Below are 22,723 nucleotides of genomic sequence, written 5' to 3' on the forward strand. Positions count from 1 at the left end.
CTTTTGCATCTTTCATGCTACATTCAAAAAAGAAATCGGTGCCAACTGTGTGTCTGCTAAGCTCTGGATTGAAGCCTTCCTAGTGAGTTAGGGTAGATGTTTCAGTAGAAGCAGACAAGTAACCACCAGCAGCTCAGCCACAGCAATTGCTCCCACACATTGTAAGCTGGCTGTGCTGGAGCAGAGCAGTGAAATTTTAAGCCCTGAAAGTCATTCATGTCAGCATGTTTTATTTTGCAAGTGGGGCAGCTTTCAGTTATCTGTGTGGTCAGTAATTATGATTGGCCTGATGACTAAACTCATTAAACTGTGGCAACTCTTCTGATTGCTGGGTCACATCCAGCCTTCAACATTTAGGATTGATGTGCTTAAGGACTCGGATGTTTCAAGCCCAGTATCTTTGCATGTTCAAAGGAAGATAATACAAAGATATCTGAGCAGACACAAGCGGACCCCAGTTTCTTTTCTGAAAAAGATCATGCAAGGACTGTTGCCACATGCCGATCTCAACCATCACAGGCTGGTCAAACATGCATTCAGAGTGCTTACCAGCTGGTTATCACCACTGTGGTCAAAAAAGAACAGAAAGCCAAGTTAGAGGCTAGAAAAATCAGTTTTGCACAACTCTGGGAAATGTGTCTCTTCCTCATTCTGCCAAAGAAGGGGGACGTAAAAGGTGGGGAAATTGAAAAATAAGTTCTTTAAATTAAGAAACGTACTACTTTACGTGCCATTATGCAGCTTACCCATACAAAATAACTATACTTTCTTAACACAATCCTCTTTACCCTCTTAACCCCAAAGGAGTCATTATGTTCCAGGACTATAACTTTATATAAACTAAAGATCCATTTTTATGTTTACATATATTATTTAAGTAATACACAAAACCCCCTGATGCCAGAGTCTAGCTGCAGAATCAATCATTTTCTAGAGAATCTAAAATTTAGTATAAAAACTCTTACCTAAGCTCTGTATTGTTTTATACCTGAAGTCAAATTCCTCTTGCAAATCTTCCAAGTATTTCACATCTTGGTCAGTCATCTTTCCCAGAAAAGAAATGAACAAATGCATGATGCAGTATTTTCCTTTCTTACCACTTGAAAACCCCAGAACAGTTCTGGGAACTCTCATTTACTATCTTGTAACAGGATGATTGAATAATAAATACATGTTTATAGCTACAGATGTATTTTACTTGTTTAGAAAGTCAAATATTATCCTCTATCCTGCAGTTGACAGTGGTTGATTCAGCTTTATCCCTTCTTGTTTACTAGTGCAATGACATAGAGGAAAGTAGGAATGATTGTGTTAGCTTGAGCTAAACTGAAATTGTTATGCCAATAATGTTACTCTCTTCTTGAAACTTTAAAGCAGGGCAAAGGAATCATTTTATATTTACTTAAATGGAAATTGAATTGGGGTGTCCAAAGCCAAAAAAGGTGGAGTCAGACACAGGAGTAGAGCTCACAGAATTTATTTACAGAATGTCTTAAGAATTTGGATAAAGAAATGAAACATTTTTGCTGCTTTGGCATTTTGCAAGTTTCTTTTCATATGTGCTATAAAAAAATGTTGAAGATATTTTCTAGTAACCAATCAAAAAAGCCCATCAAAAGAAGGAAAATAAAACTGTAGGAAATTATCTGTTGTGCTTTGTAGGCCTGTTTCTGTGCTGTTTATAGGAAGCCTTGATTTTGCCAACAACTCATAAACAATCCTTTTTTAGTTCCCTAAGATGTGCACATTAAGTGTCTGTGAAAATACAGAAACTTGTTTGCTAAATGAGCCCACACACAATTAACCATTTTGGTTTACTCTTTATTTTTGGGGACTAAAGTTTTAAATTATATGTGTAAAGTATGAAATTACATACACGAGGAGCTGGCTAATTTCTGTGTTCAACTTAGTTACCTACTGAAAAAAACCCCTGGTATCTAGAAAATGTTCTCATTTTCACTGGTCCTTCAGGGGTGGCTGTGCTTCTCCACAGGCAGAAGGAGCAGTGTGACAGGCTGCTGCTTCGTCTGCTCTGCAACTTTTATCTTACAACTTTATGTGTAGATAGAGATCTAGTATTGCATTCTTCTGAAACTACCTTTATCCTTCTAAGGGTCTGATCTCTCTAACCCTTCTTCCCTGTGAAAGGAGACACTGATGAGCGAATGCTGCTAGGATCTCGTTCCAGTATACCAAGAGCATTACTCTTCAACAACATATGGACAGGTATTTCAAATATAATTTCCATGCTGAGACTGATGCAAAGCTGCAAGTGGGGCTGGGATAGCAATAAAGCCACAGGTAATCTGAATCCTTATCCTGCCTTGAGCTGAACAGGCAGGTGTTCTCTGAGATTTCAGGGTCTCTGGGAAATAGCTATGGGTTTGACTCAGCCTAGCTCTGTCCTGCAGTGGTATGAGAAACTCCTGGAGAGTGGTTACCATCAGCTCCCAGTGTTCTTGTCCCCTCACATCTCCAAACCGTGTAATTATGTCACGTAGCCTTCGGCTCGACAAAGGTCTTGGTACGTGACTCAGAGGTCATGAACGTTCAGCTACTGCTGATCCAGCTAAAGGAGGTGAAATTGCAAAAATACATTTTCTGAACCTTGCATCTTTTTAGAGACTGTAGGTATGCTCTTACTGCACTCAGGGGTCTGTCTGCAACTCACATAGGGATGAGCGTGGTAACTTTAAAATAGGCAGCTCTCACACTGAGCCCAGACAGCTGCTAACACCTGAGGATCCAGGTGTGTCCTGAGCAGTTAGTCTGGGCAGATGTCCTTGGAATAATGGAAAGTGGTTGGTGTGTCTGTTGGCAGAAGTCATTGTGCTGCCCAACTTAAAGATAGTTCAGGTGTGTCTGTATGAAAATCATGTGGGCAGAGACAGCAAACAGGACAAAAAACCTACCTGAGCACTGTTCTTGATGGCTGACACTTTGTGTTCTACATTTCTTTGGCGTTCTGAAACCACAGAGTTCTGCAAAGACTTTTCCAGCGGCCCCTGGAACACATTGAACAGATACTTGGCGGATGAGTAATAATAATAATAGGTGATAGAAACTGAACTGCAAGTTCCAGCACAGACAGGGAATTCAGAAGCCAGTGTTCAACCATCTGCAGACTGCTGTAAACACACAGACATGTTTAGTTCCACAGATTTGAAAAACATGCAGCTTTAACTTTGAAATCCAAAAGGTGAAAAGGTGTGGGTATATTGCAGACATTAAACATCTAGTAAATTAAACGTAGATTATTAGATTTTTGAGATCTTTATATTCCTATATAGGAATACATATTACATCCATAAGTGATTAATAAAAACACATTTGTCTTAAAAATTCTCTCTGGGTTTTAATCATGTAACAATTTCCCAAAAGTAAGTTTCATGTGTAATTTGAATTATTTTTTTCTTCAAACAACATAAAAATCATCAATGACTTTATAAAATATTGGATAGAATGTCTTTTGCATTCCATAATTAATATGAATTAATGCATTGCATAATTTAAAATACACACATCTGTTTTGCAAAGAGTAATCTCTTTAAAACCTTTCCTACAGATTAAAGTCTTTGAAGATTAGTTGTGACATAGAAGTCTCTTATAGCAATGCTTCCAGCAATAGTGCCACTAATGAAGTTCAAATGTGAGTTTAAAGGGCAACATTTGGCAACCCCTAGTGCACACAAATCACTTCAGTGGAATGAGAGGACAGGATTTGGTCTTAAAAGCATGTGAGCAGATTAACATGGAGCAGATTAATGAAATGTAATTCATTACCTGTACAGGCATGCTGGCTGCAGCCAATATTCTTCTTTCTTCTCTTAAGCAATTTGAGATGATCACTGCTATATGCATGGGATTACCATGATATTTGCCCTGCAAGCACAAGTTAATACAAGTCAAAAGAATTCCAGAATTCAGGATGTCCCTCTGGAAATCACAAGCAACATGATGTATGAGTCTCTATGAGCTACAGATTGGTGTGGGTGGAAAAGACTCCCCTTTTCATGTGCTGGTTCAGCCTTTCAGGGCAGCATCAGTTACTGCCACCATCATAAAATATTCTTAACAACGTTCCACAGAGATTATAAAGATACAATTCCAAGACGTGTATCATTTGAAGATCAAATTGCTCCTCTGCTAACACAGCTGTTTTGAAAAGGCTTTCCTGTCAGCCTATTCAAGGCACGATTTTATCACGTCTTCGATTTTCAATAGGATGTTGCTGCTTAGCATGTAGCACTTCTGCCAACAAAAAAGTTTGTAAGCATATCAATATGGTAATGATGCAAACAGGAAAGCTTCCTCAGCATAAAGCAGAAGACTTAAATTTTAATGTCTATGAACAATTTTTCTCTTTCACAAAATAATGTGCTTAAGATGAAGGAATAAGCAACTCTTGTCCCTAGCCCAAAGAATCACAAAAATCTGTATTTTTACACCACCATAAATAAAGTGCTGAATTGCTGATGCGTGACTGAGGACTGGGCACAATTTGAACGAATATTGGTTTATGCTGTATTTATCAAATTGGAATGATTGAGGACTCTCAAGCATCTTCTTTTATTGTGACGTATCCATTCAGTGTTTCTCAGTATCCTTCATGCCTTTCATTCAGTATCATTCATTCAGATACCCTTCATTCAGAGTTCATAGTGTTTGTCAATTCATCAGTATTAATCCATTTAATTTCTTTTCCTGTATGGTTTCCAGTCCTGGACTTCTCTATTTTCTCCTCTTTGTGATCAGCCTTTATTCTCATCCTATCTTCCTGCCACTCAGAACCTCTTTTATTCTAGATGTCTCTGAATGGGGAACAATAAGTTTATACATACTTTAACTGATGCCATATCTTCCTTTGATATCTCATACCAATCACTGTGTTAGAAACAAGGGTGTGAATGCATCTGACAGAAATGTGAACACATTGCTTCTGTATGCAACAACTATCATGGCATTAAACATACATTTCTAATGCTTTTTACTAAACATTTCCTGTGTGCTCTTGCATGAAATGTGTAATCTGAAATATGTTTTGACTTCAATTGCAAAGTAAAGAAATACTATATTAAAGATGGTATTTTTAATCATGGCAACTTGGTTCGAGCTGCTTGGTATTAAATACCATGTGTTACTGTGGTTTCAGGTACAGAGTAAGGCGAAAGATAGGACTCTTAAAACTAAATAACCAAGCTACCAAATGTTCCCTTCTAAGGAAGCTTTGACTGCCATGGCATTGTTAGCAATGAATCTACAGGTTGTTTCTTTGATTTCTGAAGTCTTTTCAGGACTTTTCAGGAAAAGTACATGGCCCACAGTGCAATCAGTGCACACCCAAAGTAGCCCCAGTGCTGTGCCTCCTTTGATTTCCTTAAAAGTAGTTCAGGATGGTACTTTACTCCAGCAACCATCTGTATCAATTACCCTAAGGAACAGGAGTTATGAACCTGAGTGGTTTTTAGGAGCTTCTCTGTAAACAAGAAGCGGTGAGTAATACGACCCCAGGACACACTATGCCTCAGATGAAGCACCAAGCACTCCCTCCCTGCCTGCTCCTTCCTGGGCAGTGAGAGGAGACTTGATTAAGGATGCACTGCTGATTTCCATGTCAAATAACAGTGCCAAAGATCTGTCACTACACATTTCTCCCTGACAGCTTCATGGCTGTAAGGACAGTAACTACGATGTTGCTGCACACTTCCTTCAACACCACTGCACTTCAGGCCCAGTAATATATTCAGTCCCTTTTACTGGGCATATTCCCAACCTCTCTCTCCGTAGTGTCGGGATGTAGCTTTGGGAAGGGGATACAGAAATGTGAGAAATGGCTGTGATCTTCCTGCAAAGGATTGAGTGGGGTGTCATGTGGAACTGTGGTCCAACAGCAACAGCCAGGGCAAATCAACTGCTGCAGAGAGTGGCTGTGCTCCTGGCTGTACTCCAGCCCAGTGCCCGACTCCTTAGGGAGCCAATCCAGGTTGCTAGCTGGGGTGGAAACGACTCATGCTTTTTTACTAACTGGATTTTCTGCTCTTTGGTGGACTGAAACTGCTCAGCAAAGGATGAGTTTATTGTTAAGGACAAGCATATGTGAGGTCAGAGAGGGGGGAACAGTCCTGCCTTGTTTCAGCTGTTATCACTAAGCCTGTCTATTCATCTGAACCTCGATTAGAGGGGAAAAAAGTCCTGTTATTAATAGGCTTGGGATGAAAGCTGTGAGGAGAAATCTGCTAGTGGTGTAAGTTTACTGATGGACATATTAATTCCTCTGTTAATTTCTGCTTGTGGCTGTTATTTCTTTATGGTAGTAAAACAGGGTTTCCCCTTCCCCCTAGATGGCCAGTAAGTGACCGTGCCACACATGGGTACCTGAAGCTACAAAGCCTGGGAAGTGTTTAGTCCTGGATTACTGCTGCCCAACAGAATTCCAGCACTGCTAGGGTTTAAAGGAGTCAAACAAAAGCTATTTAACCAAGTCAAGAAGAAATAAATATCCTCTCTTGGAGCTGGAAAAATGCATTTATGTAGAAGAGACTCTTAAAAAAAAAATTCTGACAGTGGGATGTGTTAAAATTCCCCACAAAGGATGCCGGTTATTAGGGACTTTCCCAGAGTTTTTACACACTATTCATATGCAAAACTTTCAAAAACTCTTTCTCTCCTTTTCTTTGTTTCATTAAGAGAAACCTATCTGAATCAAGAGATGGAGTGGAAATTCACTTTTTCACCCCTTTCTTTCTTCTCTAACTCATAAAGCTGTGTCCATAGCGATTCCCATACTTATGTCTGGCTGGTGCTTCTTCAACTTGATTCAGTTTGAGTAGATGCCAAGAAGGTCAACAGAGGGCTGCCACTTGTGCTCCTGGAACAGCCCCTTTTGCAGTAAAGGAGCAGATGGATTGCAACTCATCAGTAATAAATTGATAACTAAATTGTAACACTAAATATCTCAAGAACTGCAACTTATTAAATAACCATAGCTACTAGAAGTCACAATAACCACATGTTTGACTCTGGAAAAATAGTAACACTAAAAATTTTCTGCCTGTGTTTTATACTTCTCAGCTGTAATTACACTTCGGGATGTACCACTTGGTATTCCCTTATTATTCCCCTACTGTCAGCTCTTGTTGTTCTGCACTTCCATTTTGTCTTTGGCTGAGGGCAGAATTTGCTCAACATGACCTTGATTTCTGAATGACTAATTGAAAATTATCTCCTATCAGCAAAAGAGTAGTATATGTAGGAAAATTAAGGAATATTAACCAAAAATGGCTTGAGATGGGGGAATCCTAACTTAGTGTGACATGAACACTAGCAGCCAGAAGAGGAAGAAGAGTGTGGATTCTCTAGTTATGCAAAATTGTATTAATAAGTTTAAATATTTAAGGAGAAGATTTATAATTGTCTTTTGATAAATACCAACAAAGAGAAATTGAGGATTCGCTTTTCTTCTTTCACATCAAAATGTCTGCTAACATTACTGTAATTTTGTTGTTCACAGAAGTTTTCTTTCTCCTCTCTTCTGTTCCAATGAAGTCTTTCCATGTCACAAGTTACAACAAACAACAAATGATCTTATTTGGACTGGCTTCTTCTCAAGAACTACCAGCATGATGCTAAATTTAAGCAAACAGGGGAACTTGAACTTTCATTCTGAACAGGTGACAATTTTCTGTGAGTGCTGATGACATTTCCTTGGAGAAAACCTTCCTACCACCACCCGGCATGCACTCTTTCTACTTCAGGGACATCTGTTATGACAGTATCTTACTAGATCACGGAGAAAAACAAAGAGGCATTCCTGCAAAAACAGTTTGTACATTATAGCATGCAGAGTTTATGCCCTTTAGCCAAATTTTTAAACAGCTTGAACTATTTGGAGTATGTTAAAGGTGCATGATACAGTGGCTGGGGAAATGCAAGGTTTGATTCTGTAAGTTGCAAGGTCATGGAGAAACTTTAAAATACATATTATGACATTTTAAAATACATGTGCTTTCAAAAAGAACACCAAACAACTGTCAGTTTTAGTATCTGGAATTCACTGCTTACTCTGACAGGAATGAAGAAATCTAGACCAGAGTCATTCTCTTCCTCTTCTTTTCTTCCCGCTGCTTACATTTTTCAAATTTTAGTTGATTTTCCTGTGGGCAGGTCCATCACAAAGTGGGTCACTCCCAGCCACACAAACACTGACTGCTTTTCATGTGTCAAAGGTTTCCGTACACACCCATCAGTGAATTCTGGATGTGCACTACATGAGCAGCTGGGTCTGTTTTCAGTGGTTAAAGCAGGGGATTAGGTGTTAGTTGGTCTCTGCTTGTAATGTAGAAGGATGTGCTGTGAAACCTTTAGAAAGTCAATCAGGGGTTTGCCTGGTTATCTCCGCGTTTTCAAGGTGACCTTAGAAAAGGACTTGAGTAGGTTTTGGTGCTTTCCAGTTCTGAAAATTGCTTCAGAATTTGGTCTTTTTTCTCTTATTTCTTTCCTTTTTATTTTTCTCTTTTTAACTCTTAAAACCATCAGCTGTATTTCTTCTCATTTCTGCTAGAAAAAACCTTCTTGAGCCTTTTAATTGTATGCAATAGGAGATTTACTTGGAGGCAAGCAAGCATTAGCTAGTATGATCATTGAAGTGTTTGTTCATATTGAATGAATATTTAAAGAAGCTGATGGAAGGGAGGAGAGATAGGAAGCAGCAATACAAAGTCAAGCAAAAATACATTTCCTTCCCTATTGCTAACTTGTGAAATGATTATTTTATTAAGTCTGATACTAAGCATCTTTCTGGGTAAGCAAATATCTCATCTTTCATGAAATCAAAAGCAGGGAGAAAAACCCCCTTTTCTCTATCATTTTATTTGTTTGAAAGAAAGAAAGATTTGGTTTAGTTGTGTATCTTGACTGTGTGGGTGGGAAGGCATAGCTGTACATACATATTTCCCGTTTTCACCTTCAAATATGACAAATACCACTTGGCCTTGATTTGTTTTCTACCTTTGTTTATGCATCCAGGCAGAAAGTCTAATGAAGACAATAGCAGAATACAAAGAAAGAGTCGGTCCTTGTGCTAGCCTGGCAAAAGTTAAATGCTTGGGAGTTTTTTGAAACCTTGTACTTAAACAGGCAGTATTCTTACTAAAAAATCTTCTTCTACTAGAAAGATGTCTCTGTTTAATCTAGGTCTTTAAGAGGAAGTACCTGCAACACTATCTATTTAGACTGCTCTTGTTGTACTTTATTTTTAGATTTCCCCTTCCCTTCTCAAAATATGTGAGAGACCTTAAAGGGAACCTCATTGTTTTATAAAACTCCTGTGATGTGTGGGAAGTCCTAATAAACAGGTCTGTTTTTCATAGGATATGATGGATAACTTCCAGAAGATCATAATTTCTTTAGGGCATGTGCAACCAAATTGCAATAGGCAAAGTTGTAAAAGCAGAGTGAATGAGCTGTGAAGGCAGAGGTCTTTTTCTCCACCCCTCAAATTGCACTGCTGAGTCCCTCCCAGCAGCCACTAAAACCACTCAAGGAATAGTCTATAGAAACAGCAGATTTCTGAGCAGGTAGGGTGAGATACAGCTACAGAAAATACATTTCTGTAGAAATCATAATCAGACAGTAGAACTGTACAGACAGGGAGGGATGAATAATCCAGTGATGCTTTTGAGATTCATTTGAGAATAAATAACTTCCTGTTTAAATGAGATTTATTTGAAAGTAAATAAAAATACTGTGTTCCCTATGAAAAGGGTAAAACATCAGAGGACAGAGAGGACTGATCCCCACATCCCCCTCCTCCTCTGGGCACAAAGACCTGAGTATTATTACCTAATCTCTCAGGCAGATGTTCAACTGCAACTGGGCTCTTAAAATTTCAGAACAAACAAAGCCCACAGGAGGTTATTTAGTTTGCTTGTATTTTTACTTCTGTCTGTAAGTTAACCCTTATTCATTCTACAAAAACAAACTGAAACATTATAAACTTTTCTAGAGTTGTGTTCGTTAAATAATAACTAGAAACCGCAAAATATTTTACTTCTAACAAGTAACCTTCTTCAGTCTTCTATCAATCCTTTTTAAAACCCTTTATTAGCTGACATGCAGTCACCAGGCTGCAGTTGCTAGGAGCAGGCACCTAGCTGCTTTTGCAAACAGACTTCTGTCTGGGGTTTCCCATTTGCACGCCAAAATTTTCTGTAAACAGCTTTAATGGTTGTTCTGAAAAACTCACTGGGAGCAGTCTAGTATAATCTGAATTAGACAGCAGGACACACTGGTTCAAAACACATGTCCTACTTTAGCATGTTGAGTTTTTGATCTGGCAGGCTGCACGCGTGCTAAATACGTGTAAATAACATTTTGAAATGGACCTTCCGTGGTTTATTAGGAACTTTCTCTGTTTTGTTCCATTCTCACCCTTTTGTAAGCTTTAACGGGAAACTGCAACTTAAACATTGATGGATGTTTCCACTCTTTGCAACTGTTTCTCAGCACAGGGCTTATTAGAATTGTTTGTCAAGGACCAACTGGAATGTCCTGTTTCAGACCTAATGCTATTTTGTCCACTTTCTTTGATGTAGTGAAATAAATAATCTTATGATTCCTCATGCATGTTCCTTTCTGGTACAGAGGCTTTTGTAAACAGTCACTTGAACTAAGGAACCTTTTTATGTTCATTTAGTTCTATCTGGAGAAGCACAGTGATGTTCAGTTCCCATTGCAGATGGAAACAAACTGGGCATTCTAACCAAGAGCATGACAGAATCAGGAATGCATTGCTCTGTTACTGTTTTAAATAGCATCATGTAAAGATATATTTGTTTGTACTACATAGAAATGGTGAATTTTACATGGAAAGAATTGCCTTAATGTTAATATATGTTATTTTAGATGACAGAAGATACTTTCAGATGCTATTCCAGACCTTCCCATAAAAACAGCCAGAGCCGTGTAGGAGAAAGCAATGTAACTAAAGTAATATTTCCCAACTACTTACTGTAACTTCTGAAAGCTTGTTTCTATATAACTGGTTGCTGTGAATCAGCAGCTCTGGTGCTTCTGCCTGACCTCTCCCTTTGTAAACAGACCCCAAGGTGTTAATGGTGTGTGTGTCCACAGACCTGCTTATTCAGGCATAATCCCACTGCCCTCCCCACCCCTCATTTTAGGCTCTAGCAGGGCTGAGGAGTAGGTAGAGTTCACCAATACTGGAGAATCTGCTGTGAGAATTAGATGAATTTCATGAATATACATAATTTACAGCAAATTGATCCCCAGAGCACACAGTATACTCATTAACTCAGGCTTCAATGGTAAATGAGCAGAGCAGCCCTTCTTATTCCCAAAATCTGTTATTTCACTTTTATAAAGGAAGATTTATGTAATCAGATTTCACCCTGAATACCATAAACAGTGAAGTAACACAGATGCATGCTGCCATTAACGAGAAGGAATTGCTTTCAGAAGTTATCTTGAGACTAGAGCATAAATAAGGGCTTCAGTTATGAGTAGGGTGATTCTGGGAATTTCTGCTTTTGTCCTGATGGGGTTGTCCTGCACCCATCACAGAGCACAGCACAGACAGTGGCTCTTCCTGAGAGCCACATTTGGGCCAGGCTGCACTCCTCGGAGCTACTTCTTCTCTAGCAAGCACCTGAGGAGCACTCCAGGTTTCCAGCTTGGAGTGTGTGGGGGGAAGGACATCCCTGAGCTGAACAGGCAGTTGCCCACCAGCATCACTCCTAAATGGAGCAGTGGGACACGGGGGCACAGTGCCCATCTCTGATTCCCAGGCTCCTCTGAGCCTCCCCTGCTCTGGCTCCCCGAGTGCACTGCAGCCTGGCTGCTCTCCCCCAACCCAGGATTTTGGCATGTGAGTCAGGTATGTGGACAGTGCCTGTCTTCCATGAGAGTCTCTGCATTTCACCAGTCATCTCTGCACTAAATCTCCTCGTGTATTGCACAGGAGCTTACATCAGGGACAGGTACACTGTCACATGAAAACATTCCTTCTGAAATCTAGGATGTAATTGTCCACGAGCCAAGGTCATGCAGTCTCTTACATCTGCAATTTGGTTCCTAGAAGTGCTAGGCAGCTCTTCAAAGCTTAACATCTGCCCTTTACATTTTGTTGTCATAACAACAGCACAAACCATCTCCTTGTGACTAATCCGCTTTGTTTTTCTCCATCTAGATTTTAAGGAGAAAGAACCATAGGCATAGTTTCCCTGCTCTTTCCCCACTGCTTCTGAATATTTTCTCCCTCTTCCCTTTCCAAAACTGCTTCTGGGGAGAGAAGGAGCTCTGCAGGAAGATGGAAAGAGAATTTAACCTTAGAAAGTGACTGTGCTGTTCTGTCTCCCACTGAAGAGCACAGCAACAAAAGGCTGCTCTGCTATAAAAAGGAATCCAATTTACTGACTAGAGAAGTAATAATAATGTAAGAAGCAAATGTGAAGGATTTTAACCTAAAATGATGACCCTGATTTTAATACAATATGTGCATTTATACCAGATTAATGTCAAGAAGAAGAGATGTTTCAATGAAAGCAAGAAATAGAGAAGCAAATTACAGAGAGTTAGCAGTGACCACACCAAGTGCTTATAACTTTTTCAAATGACATATTTCCTGACTGGTGTTTCTTTTTGCCTGCAGATCATTTTGGAAATGTAAGCAGTCTAAGTAGGAATGACATGTTCCATAGTCATTTCCCTAATGGTGAGAGAATAGGGATGGTCCCTGTGTTCTAAAAGCAGGGGTGCCAGGCAGACCCACCTTCCTGCTTGGACTTCTACTCTTTGCCCTTCACAACCCCCAAGGGTGCCCAAAACTTTGTATTGCAACTGAGGCAGGCAAATTCTCTCTTCTTTCACGATTTCCATTCTTATTTTCATAGAACAACAAACATATTTATGTAAAGATGTTTCAGCAAACAGTCAGAATAGAAGATTTTCTTAATTTTATAAAAAAATCTCAGGGAGATCTTTTACATGAGGTGTGCTTGGCTGTGGTGCTGGAGACTCCTCGACATACTGTTCTCCAGACTCAGTAACAGCACCAGGAATCTTGATCTTAAGGAGTCCTTATCTGTCTAGAAAACAGCTGCACAGGCCACTTATGAAGTGTACATTGCTTCCTCTTCTAAGGCTGCTCTTCACTAACCATCCAGTTGTATTTCTGATTAAACATTGGTCTCTCATTTTGTGTTTTGTCAAGAACTACAGATTGCTTTTGAATATCTTTTGTCTGTTCTCTAATTGAATTTCTTTTGTATTATTGCTATTGTCATAATGTTTAGGAACCTTTACCACAGCTCAACATACTATGCTGTGTGCATAGTGATAAGTGCTGGTTTCCAGTGTTATCTATTTTGTCAAGTATTACTCAATAGGGTAATGCAATTTGGCTCAAAATAATGAACAAACGTTGTACTCAGATTATGTATTGAGGTTGGACAGCCTTGTGTGTGTGCACGATGTACTTGGGTCTGTACATCTGTGTGTGGTTCAGAGGGGAAGGAAGAGGAGGGAACTGTGAAATTTCAAAGAAGTGCTTGCACTAGAGAGTGAAGCAGAGATAAAGGTGGGCTCATGGTAACTAACCTTCAGAGAAAGTACAACCAACACTGTTCACAGAGTCACCAGATAGGAAAAGATGTTTACGAAAGCAGCTTCCTCCCCTATTTAGGAACCCAGTCTTTCTTTCATCAGTTGGTCAAAAATCTCATTAGTTTTACAGTGTACCATTCTGGCCTCCCTTTCCCTACCGGGTATGTTGGGACAAAACAGATCATGGCATTCTACTCTGTACATCAGTCACGTTTTTCTGGCATTGTCATGTCATGAAACTGTCACAAACTAGCTCAAATTGCAAGAGTTAGGTATCTGCAACGACTTCCAGCTGTGGGTGGGAAGCCAACTGCCCATTTCCAATCTTCTCAAATATTCAGCAATAAGATGCAACCAGTGATGCATTAAAAAAATATTAGACCCACAATTAGATAATTTGCATACTCAAATTTAAGAACATTACAGAACATACTGTCCATGCTATGTGTCATGTTCAGTCCATTAATAACACTTAACAGTTGATAACAAGGATAAGCTGTCAGCTGGTTTCAATGACTATAGCATTTCTTTACTGATGGACTTACCTAATCAGTGAAGAAATAATTTTAATAGCTGAAGCAGGAGACTGCCTGTGCAGCTCTACAGAACATGCAGCCCACACTTTGGCTGAAAATGTATTAATCTTCTGTGTTCTATAACTTAAAAGTTGTAACCTAGTGCTTTACAAAAAAGTAAAAAATACTGGTGTTACAGATTTCTTAAGACAGTTTAAGTTATTTGTCTTATCCAATAATAACAACCCTCAAACATTGCAAGAGCCTGGTCCTACTTCAGCCTATTCTAATAATTTTGGAAATCAGAATATGGAATACAGTGGGTGATAGTGTTAAAGATCAAAAAAAGCTGCAACAGTGAAAGTGCCAGACAATTTTTGGTGGTTTACATGTGTATTTTGAAAGTGAATGGGTAGCTTTTCGTCTAAATCCAGGTTATCTGCTGTCTTGATGCAATGAAGAAAGGTTAGCATTATTAGTGATGGGGAGAGCTTCTGGGGTTTTTTTTGCCTACCTGGAAACATTCTACTGCAATGCTGAAGATTCAGATCCCTTTTTATAAGCAGTATAATTCCAGCATCACACATGTCCTCTCACGGAGTTCATAGTGCTGTTCAGCTGTAATGGGGATGCCTGAGCATTTTGGCTTGTTCTGGAATTGTGACTCAGACCCTAGCACCTGAGAAACCATTGAATCACAAATCACTCAAAACTCCCCCCCCCCTTGGCTTTCTGGAATAAGCCTCCTTTGCTTTGTGCTTTTCCTGAAGCATGATATAATTTCCAAACGTGACAGGACTTAAAGGAAAGGGTTTTCTTTCAGGCCATTTTCACACTGGTTATTACCTGAACTCATGTGTGTTCTCTCAAGGCCTGATTGCTTGGCTTGGTGTGCCCAATTTGGCAGAGCATGCATAGCTGATGCCTCAAGTTTTGGTAAAAAATTTAAAATAAAATAAACAGTGCAAAGAGCAGGAGGAACAACGAGAGGCCTTAACTTTGTAGAGCTTATATGTGAATATATACTAGTCCTTCTGCCTGTGCACATTGTGATGGAATAATCACAAATGCACTGTCTTTTAAGCCAGGAATACACCAGTGCAACTGCTTGGCCTGAAATGCTCTTTCCATGTATATGCCACTGTGGAAGAATCCTTTACTAAATTGAGACAGCTTTGTGGTAAAGCTTTGTGCCAAGACCATTACGTCTGCAGTTCAGTAAATTTCGTGTTTGAAGAGTACCGAAATTATGAAAAATGCTGCTTCAAAAACCAGAAAAGAAACAAAAAGTGACTTTATTTTTAAATTACAGGAGGCTGCTTGCATAACGTACGATGAAAAAGTGGTTGCAATGGAAATAGTGTCATATTTTTAAGAGGCCACCACTAGGGATAAAGAGTAGAAAGACACAGCCATAAAGAGAACAAAATAATTGACAGTCATGCTAAGATTTTCCAGGCCAGTGTGTGTGTATGTATATATGTCTCAAATAAAGAAAATGTTTTGCAAGCAATGTAATTATCATTTAAGTACTTATGGAAAGCACCATCAAAGAAGAGAAAAACCCCCAAACTTTCATTAAACTCAATGGCATATCTACTTTATGCAGAAGACAGATAGATGTCAGGAAGTAGGTGACTAATGAAGTGGAATTCTGAGAATCCTTGCCTTAGATAAACAATTATTAGAGAAACATTCAACCAATCAAAATAAATATCATTTTGCAGAAGCCTAACGGTAAATCCTTCAAGTAATTCATAACAAATAATCCCAGAAAAGCATAAAACAGCAAGCATGCTAATGATTTACAGGGGTTCCTTTTCATGGTGCTGCCCTAAGCCCCAAGCATGTATTTTATTCCATAGTTAAATATCTGCAGGTGTCTGAAAGGTGTTAATTACATTTGTAACAAACATGAGCACTATACAGCCTTATTTATAAGAGCTCAGTGAAACACACATATGCACAGAGATAAGAAGTCACAGCATTTGTATCCAAGCTGCATGCATTGAAATAGGAATTATTGTGCCACAGACACACAGCAGAATTGTTATTTTGAATTATCTTGTTGAAGGCTCAGTCTTGCCATAGCTGCTCAGAGTCTACAGCATCCAGGGCAGGGCATTGGAACAAACTGCACTCGACAGAGCTCGAGCACTACCTCCAGAAACCAGCAAGAGTGTGCAGTGCAATCTGTCATTTGAAGTCATGACCCACCTGCAGCAACTTCCTGACTCTTTTCAGGTTGTGTATCAAGAGCAGATTCTTCTCCTGTGAAACCCGGTCCAGCTGTTCATCCACTTGTATTATCAAATTCTGTAAAAGGATCATTGCCATTGCTTCATTGTTGGCTGCAGCCTCCCTAAAGAATCAATGAACAACAACCATGCATGTTTAAAATGTTGTATGATGTGTCAATCTAGCAGTACGGAAAATTATAATCTATTCAGAAATCTAGGTAGCAAAAAAAGACTTTAAGTATATGGTGACTTGCATGTAGTTAGAGCTTGTGAATAATTTATTTTTATGATTTTGTGCCAGTTTTTTTAATACTCCTATAGATATGCACCTATAAAAACAGGGTGAAGTGTTAGCACAGACAGTAGAGTCAGTCAGAGGAGACAACCAGGGTTTTCTAGTCTCTGGTCCAGTGAATATTTAAATACTTCCAGCTCACTTGTCAGAGGAAATGGGGCTTATGCAAACTGTCCCTCTCACTCAGTCACACAGATATAATTTCTGAATTTGCTGCCCAGTTTCAGACAAAGTTGGCAACAGGCTTGAAGTCCAAAAGATAGAATGTTCTTACAAATTTCATGGAAATCTGGCAGGTTGGTAGAAGAAAGGAATCCAACTTAGCGCCTCCACTGAGGAAAACGGCAGCAATAACTTGCTCCAGGAGGCAACAGCCAGATGGCCAGGCAGCAGATACATCTCTTCACACCAGGCACCAGATGAGCCTTCCCCCAGCCAAACTATTTGGGGATACAGGAAGACTCTGAGGCTACTGGTGAAGGGCATGTAGGGGACACAGGACACAAACACAGACAAAGCCAGGCTTTACTGGTTCTGCTGTTCATGGTACAGCTTGGGATGCGCAGGGCAATGGCATTAGTCAGCAAAACTGAGGAGGAAAAATTTTGGACAGTATGGCATCCTTGTCCTTGGGATGGCCTCCTTCCTTGCCTCACAAATGGCAGGTGCCTGTTTGAGATACACCTCAACTAACTCAAAGTCTGGCAAAAAGGAGATTTTAATGTTACCCGTGTTGCCACAGCCCCATAAATACTGAGCATTAACTGTAAGGAAAGATTATATTCCTTAACAGATTTTTCTTCTTCCCCTGCACAATAGTCCTCCAATAGTCCTGTGGATTTAGCTTGAAAAATTGAGATGTCTCTATCTGATACGACTAAAATAATTTTTTTTGGCATTTAGTTTGGGATTTTCTTAAGATAACTATCAAGTGAATTGAATCCAAATTTGTGCACAGGCTGACCTCCTAGAGCAGAATTCCTGTAAACAGCTGGCTTGTTCCCCAGAATTATCCAGCTCTAAGTGCAGTTTTGGACAAGTGAATAATTTTATGCTGCAAGAGGTAAATGTATAACATGTCCATTGAAAATTAACTTGCATTATTTTTTTAATAAATTTTTATTGGATTTTGTTTAGGAGTAAGTTCAAATGTGAAACCTCACCTCCCAATATTCCTTAAGTTTAAATGGCTAAATCCATAACTAGTGAAATAGTATTACTGGAGTGTAGATACCTGCACAGTTTGTAAATGAGCACCCTAAAGCCTACCAGAAAACCAAAGAATTGTTGGTGATTGAAATAATAGGAGAGAGAATAAATGAAATCCTACCAGTCCTGGCTTTCTATCCATTGTGCTAATAGATGCCGGATTTCCATGGGGAAGTTATCATCGTAGAACTGGTCTACCTGCTCCAAAAACTTTATTTCCAGTTGTTGAACTTGACTCCATTGGGACATGCTGCAAAAGAAAAGAATTAAACAGGCTTGCCCTTGGAAAGTGAATATGAATTACTAATCCAAACTGCATAAATCAGTTATTTTCATTGTAGCTCTTACATACTTTAACATTTTATTCTGTCTTTCAAAACAGGTGGCACTCGAGTAAATGTAGAGTTAAAGGGAAGAGGGAGAAAAGTGAGCAAGGCCATTAAAGAAGTTTTGGCTCTTAAATGTGAATGGGCACCTCTGTCAATTCCCTTCCTTTATGTAAATGTTTTGAGGTACTTTATGATGCTTATGAAGTGGCAAGATTTACACACCATCTCTCATCAAGAGAAGAAGTTTAGGACTGTACTCTTCAAACCCAGGTAGAAATATTCTTATTGAAGAGTAGTGGAAAGCAATGATTTCGCTCTCTTCTTGGTGAATTCACACCACTCAAGTTTTTCCTAAAGCCATAATGGTTATGTGTTGCTGTGCTGTTCCTAAAGCCCCACATTGTCTGTTTGGAGAGTACTGCTTTACAACCTAAATCTAGCACATCTTCTCTATTTAAAATTGCCATTTAATTATGTTTGGTATTACATAAAGGGGGGAAAAAAAAAGTAAGCATAAAGTCATATGAAAACTATAAGACAAGCAAAAGTAGCACCACCTGATGACAGGATCTGAAAGTCTAGTGAAAAAACTATCCCAAGTTTTGCCTGATAACTGAGATGCTGGCGATAGAAACTTGGTTGTTCTAGATTGTAGGGGGGACTGAATTAATACCTGCTCCTCTCCGTGGTCAAAAGACATTATTTTGGGTGAGCAGACTCTGCAGGAGGACACCTCAGCCTGCGTGGCTCCCTCCACTCATGACAGAGTCCATTCTCTAGGGTTGCACCCTGTCATTATTAATCCCACTGGTGAAAACACCATTTTCACTGTGATGCGTTCAATGCAGAACAGACTGCATTGATAAAATGTTGCCTCAGGGCAGGCTATGCCAGGCTGTAATCCCAGATGTGGCATGTGGATAAAAAGTCAGTGGTGGGGTTGAGAACAGGCCACCCTGGATAAGCAGGGAAGAGGGATGCTCTACGACCTGTGCCCTGGGATCCCAGTCCTCAAGTGGGCTCTGCCAACACCCTGATCCCATACCAGAGGTGGTCTTCCCTTTCATCAGACTGTTAGTTCATGTGAACAAAAGACACAAAATCCATTCTGGGGCTAAAGATTGAAGTGGGTCAAATTATGGATCTGTTGGAACATTTTTGATTCAAACTTTTCCTGAAGAAAAAGACAAGATTTCATCAAAATGGACGTTTTTGCAGAAAGCTGACCTTTTTATATGCAGCTTTTCTATTTTCAGTTCTGAATCGTAGTTTCAGAATGCCAACAGTTTCAAATAGAGAAGACATTGTATTTTTAATACTGTAGTCTTTCCTTTTGCATTTTTTAAAGTCAGAGGAGAAAAAAAAAGTAGTAGTTCAAGGTTTAATGGAGTCCTGAGCATTTACTCATGCAAAAGTAAAAGTGACAGGTTTTAGTTTCTCCCTAATGAAGGCTGATGGGGTGATTCTGTGTTTGGTATGAAGGACACTGTATATAACATCAGTGGAAATGTGTCCAGTGACATTTCCCTCCTCTTTATTATTTCCATTCGGAGAGGAAAAAGATATTGCCTGAATATTTACTTTGTTTCATTAAATTGCTGAGGAGGACTTAAGCACAGGAGTGTTTCGCTGTCCGTGTTGCTGTATTGAGAGTTACAAAGAATCCCAGACCTCATTTCTGGTGATATATACAAGGAATCAAATCATAATGCATTAATAATTTATGGAATAGAATCAGAGAATTGTTAAGGTTTGGAAGGGATCTCCACTATCACAGAAAGTGACTGTAACATTTTTCTGAACTTACACTCGGAAAAAAACTCCAGATTTTTAAGTCTGTTCACTTTCAGTGGGGGGTTTTATTGTAATTGCTAGTGAATTCTGGTGATTATGATATCCTAAAAAGATTCGCAAGGAAATTTAATATTTTTATCTAACAAACAAACAAATAAACAAACAACCACCAAAAAAATCCCACAAAAACCCAACCAAAAAAAACCAAGGAAAAAAGGGAAGATTTTGTCCAGCCTGCAGCCCCCTTAGGCCTGCCATGTAAGTTGCAGGGATGCTCACATGCATAAACTCTTAGAAAGCACACAGGTAGGGTTTGTCCCTGGGATTTTGTGACATGCTCAGTACAACCCATGTTCCTTTTGCGCAAAAAGGTTTTGCAGGGACAGCTGAGAAGGTCGGGCAGTTGTAGCTCATTGTGAATGGCCCCTGAAGGGAGCTGAAAGTTTTCAGGAAAGATGGGGCAACACTGTCTACAAGAGCACGTAGTGAGAGGACAGGGGGAATGGGCTCAAGTTGAAAGAGAGTAGGTTGAAGTTAGACATTGGAAAAAATTTCTTTACTATGAGTGTGGCGAGGCACTGGAACAGGTTGCCCAGGGAAATTGTGGATGCCCCATCCCTGGAGGTGTTCGAGACCAGGTTGGATGGGGCTCTGAGCAACCTGGCCTCTAGTGCAAGTTGTCCCTGCCCATGGCAGGGTGTTGGAACGACATGATCTTTAAGGTCTCTTCCACCCCAAGCCATCCTGTTACTGCAAGGCGGCCTGCAGGAGCGGGTGCTGCGTGACGGCGGGCATGGCGCTGTCCCGCCGCACTGCGGACAGCGCAGAGCAGCCCCGCTCTCCGGGTGCCCAGGTGCTCTCCCGGCTGCCGGGCTTGCCCTGGAGCCCGTTCCCATCGGCCCCGCCTGTGCCGAGGGTCGGTGCGCGCCCCGTCCCGTCCCGTCCCGCCCGGAGCTCGGTGCGCTCCCCCGCGCCCGGCGCCCCACTTGCCTGTGCCGGGTCCGGCCGAGCGCCGCCGCTGCCGCCGCCCCGCAGCCTGTAAGCGGCCGTGCCCCGCAGGCTGTAAGCGGCCGTGCCCCGCAGCCTGTAAGCCGCCGTGCCCCGCAGCCTGTAAGCGGCCGTGCCCCGCAGGCTGTAAGCGGCCGTGCCCCGCAGCCTGTAAGCCGCCGTGCCCCGCAGGCTGTAAGCCGCCGTGCCCGCCCCCGGCCCGTGTCAGCGCCTTCCTGTGCGTCAGCCCCGCGGGGCCCGGCACGGCCCTGCCGCGTATCGCAGGAGCCCCAGTCGCCAAAGTTACCTGGGCAAAGCTCGGAGCGTGGAGGAAGCTGTTTGTCCTCAGGAAGCTGAAAAATACCAAAATCTTTCCCATTCGTGCTGTGATAGCAGAGGGCTGGGTCCCACCTCTCTGGGGGACTAGTGGCATCCCTGGGCACTCAGGGTTCTGCTGTTCCCCCAAAAGCCATGGAGGCACTGATGTCCCCACTGCCCGAGCTCTGCTCAGTGAACGCCAGTGAAAAGGCAAAGGGCAGTTCTTGGAGGAGCTGGGCAGCAGAACAAAGCATCTTGTGGCTTACAGTCATAGAGGTTGAACAACACTTCCAAGACCATCGAGTCTAACCTTTGCCTGAACATCGCCATGTCAACTTCAGAGCCACAGTCAACTTGTTTATTGAACACCTCCAGGAATGGTGGCTTCACCACTCTCCTGGGCAGTCCATTCCAACACTTAGCCACCCTTTCCATGAAAAAATTCTTCCTGATGTTCAGCCTGAACATCCCCTGGCACAGCTTACAACTATGTCCTCTCATCCTGTGGCTGGTTGCCTGGGAGAAGAGGCTGACCCCCACCTGGCTACAACTTCCTTTCAGGTAAGTGTAGAGAGTGTCTTTCTGCAGCATTCCTTATTCCAGGTAGTACCTGGGATGCAGAAGCTTCCCTCCAAGATGAAAGATTTGATCCCTGTCCTACAGGGTTAATGATCCAATATCATATCTGCAAACAGTAACAGAGACATGTTCCAAGTATCTTCTCCCCAAAGAAGTACGTTATTAGAAAGGAGACTTCTATAATTTCAGATGCAACGCTGCTGAAACCAAAGTGAGTGAAAAATGCTAAATTATGACCATTTCAAAGCCATCTTACCTCAGCACAGACTTTGAGTGCTAGGATCATGGCTCTGGTGTGATGTGAAGCAGCTGCAATCTGCCCTAAAGCGAATCCTTTAAACTATTTTTTGTCATATTTTGTCTTTACCAGGAACCCCAGCCATGAGCAAGGCTTTTCTGCGCCAGGCTGTGCAAACCTGGAGTAAGAGACACTCACAGAACCTGCCAGGGAGCTGACAGGGCACATTACACTCTGTGCACTGGGAGGAATGTGCAGCCTCGTTCAAGGGAAGAAGCCAGGTGCTGGGGATGCAGTTAAGAGGAAGGTGTGTGTCACTACTGATGCACAGTTATGTTTTCTAGACAGAGCAGAGGGAGAATTAGAAGTGAGGTGAGGAGTTTTAGGGAGCTTCTAGAAGATCATATACAGGTGTCAGCAACTGACCCATGTCTGAATATTGGCTGGGTAGAGAACATATTCACCATATGCGTTTGAAATGAGATTTGGCATTATCTTTAATAGCATTTAGCATTTTTTCAGGTGCATTTGTGTAGAGAAAGGCAAGATCATAACAGGAGTTGACAAAAATCCTGGTTTATAGATTTGTGTGGTCCAGT

At 40.9% G+C, this 22,723-nt stretch overlaps 1 protein-coding gene across 1 annotated transcript in view; it reads right to left on the minus strand.

Annotated features, from left to right (window-relative positions):
* STAT4 (signal transducer and activator of transcription 4) overlaps positions 1–18,128 on the minus strand; it is a gene marked incomplete at its 5' end in the record, with an annotated part of 36,756 nt that extends 18,628 nt beyond the window's left edge. Inside the window, 5 exons of the mRNA XM_082284805.1 lie at positions 966–1,044; positions 2,913–3,005; positions 3,784–3,882; positions 16,353–16,497; positions 18,001–18,128. Coding sequence (XP_082140931.1) covers positions 966–1,044; positions 2,913–3,005; positions 3,784–3,882; positions 16,353–16,497; positions 18,001–18,128 — 544 coding nt within the window. The remainder of the gene's footprint in view (positions 1–965; positions 1,045–2,912; positions 3,006–3,783; positions 3,883–16,352; positions 16,498–18,000) is intronic.
* Positions 18,129–22,723: the final 4,595 nt, after the last annotated feature.

The sequence above is a fragment of the Coloeus monedula genome, assembly GCF_965178545.1.
Source record: "Coloeus monedula genome assembly, chromosome: 7".
Lineage (NCBI taxonomy): Eukaryota > Metazoa > Chordata > Aves > Passeriformes > Corvidae > Coloeus > Coloeus monedula.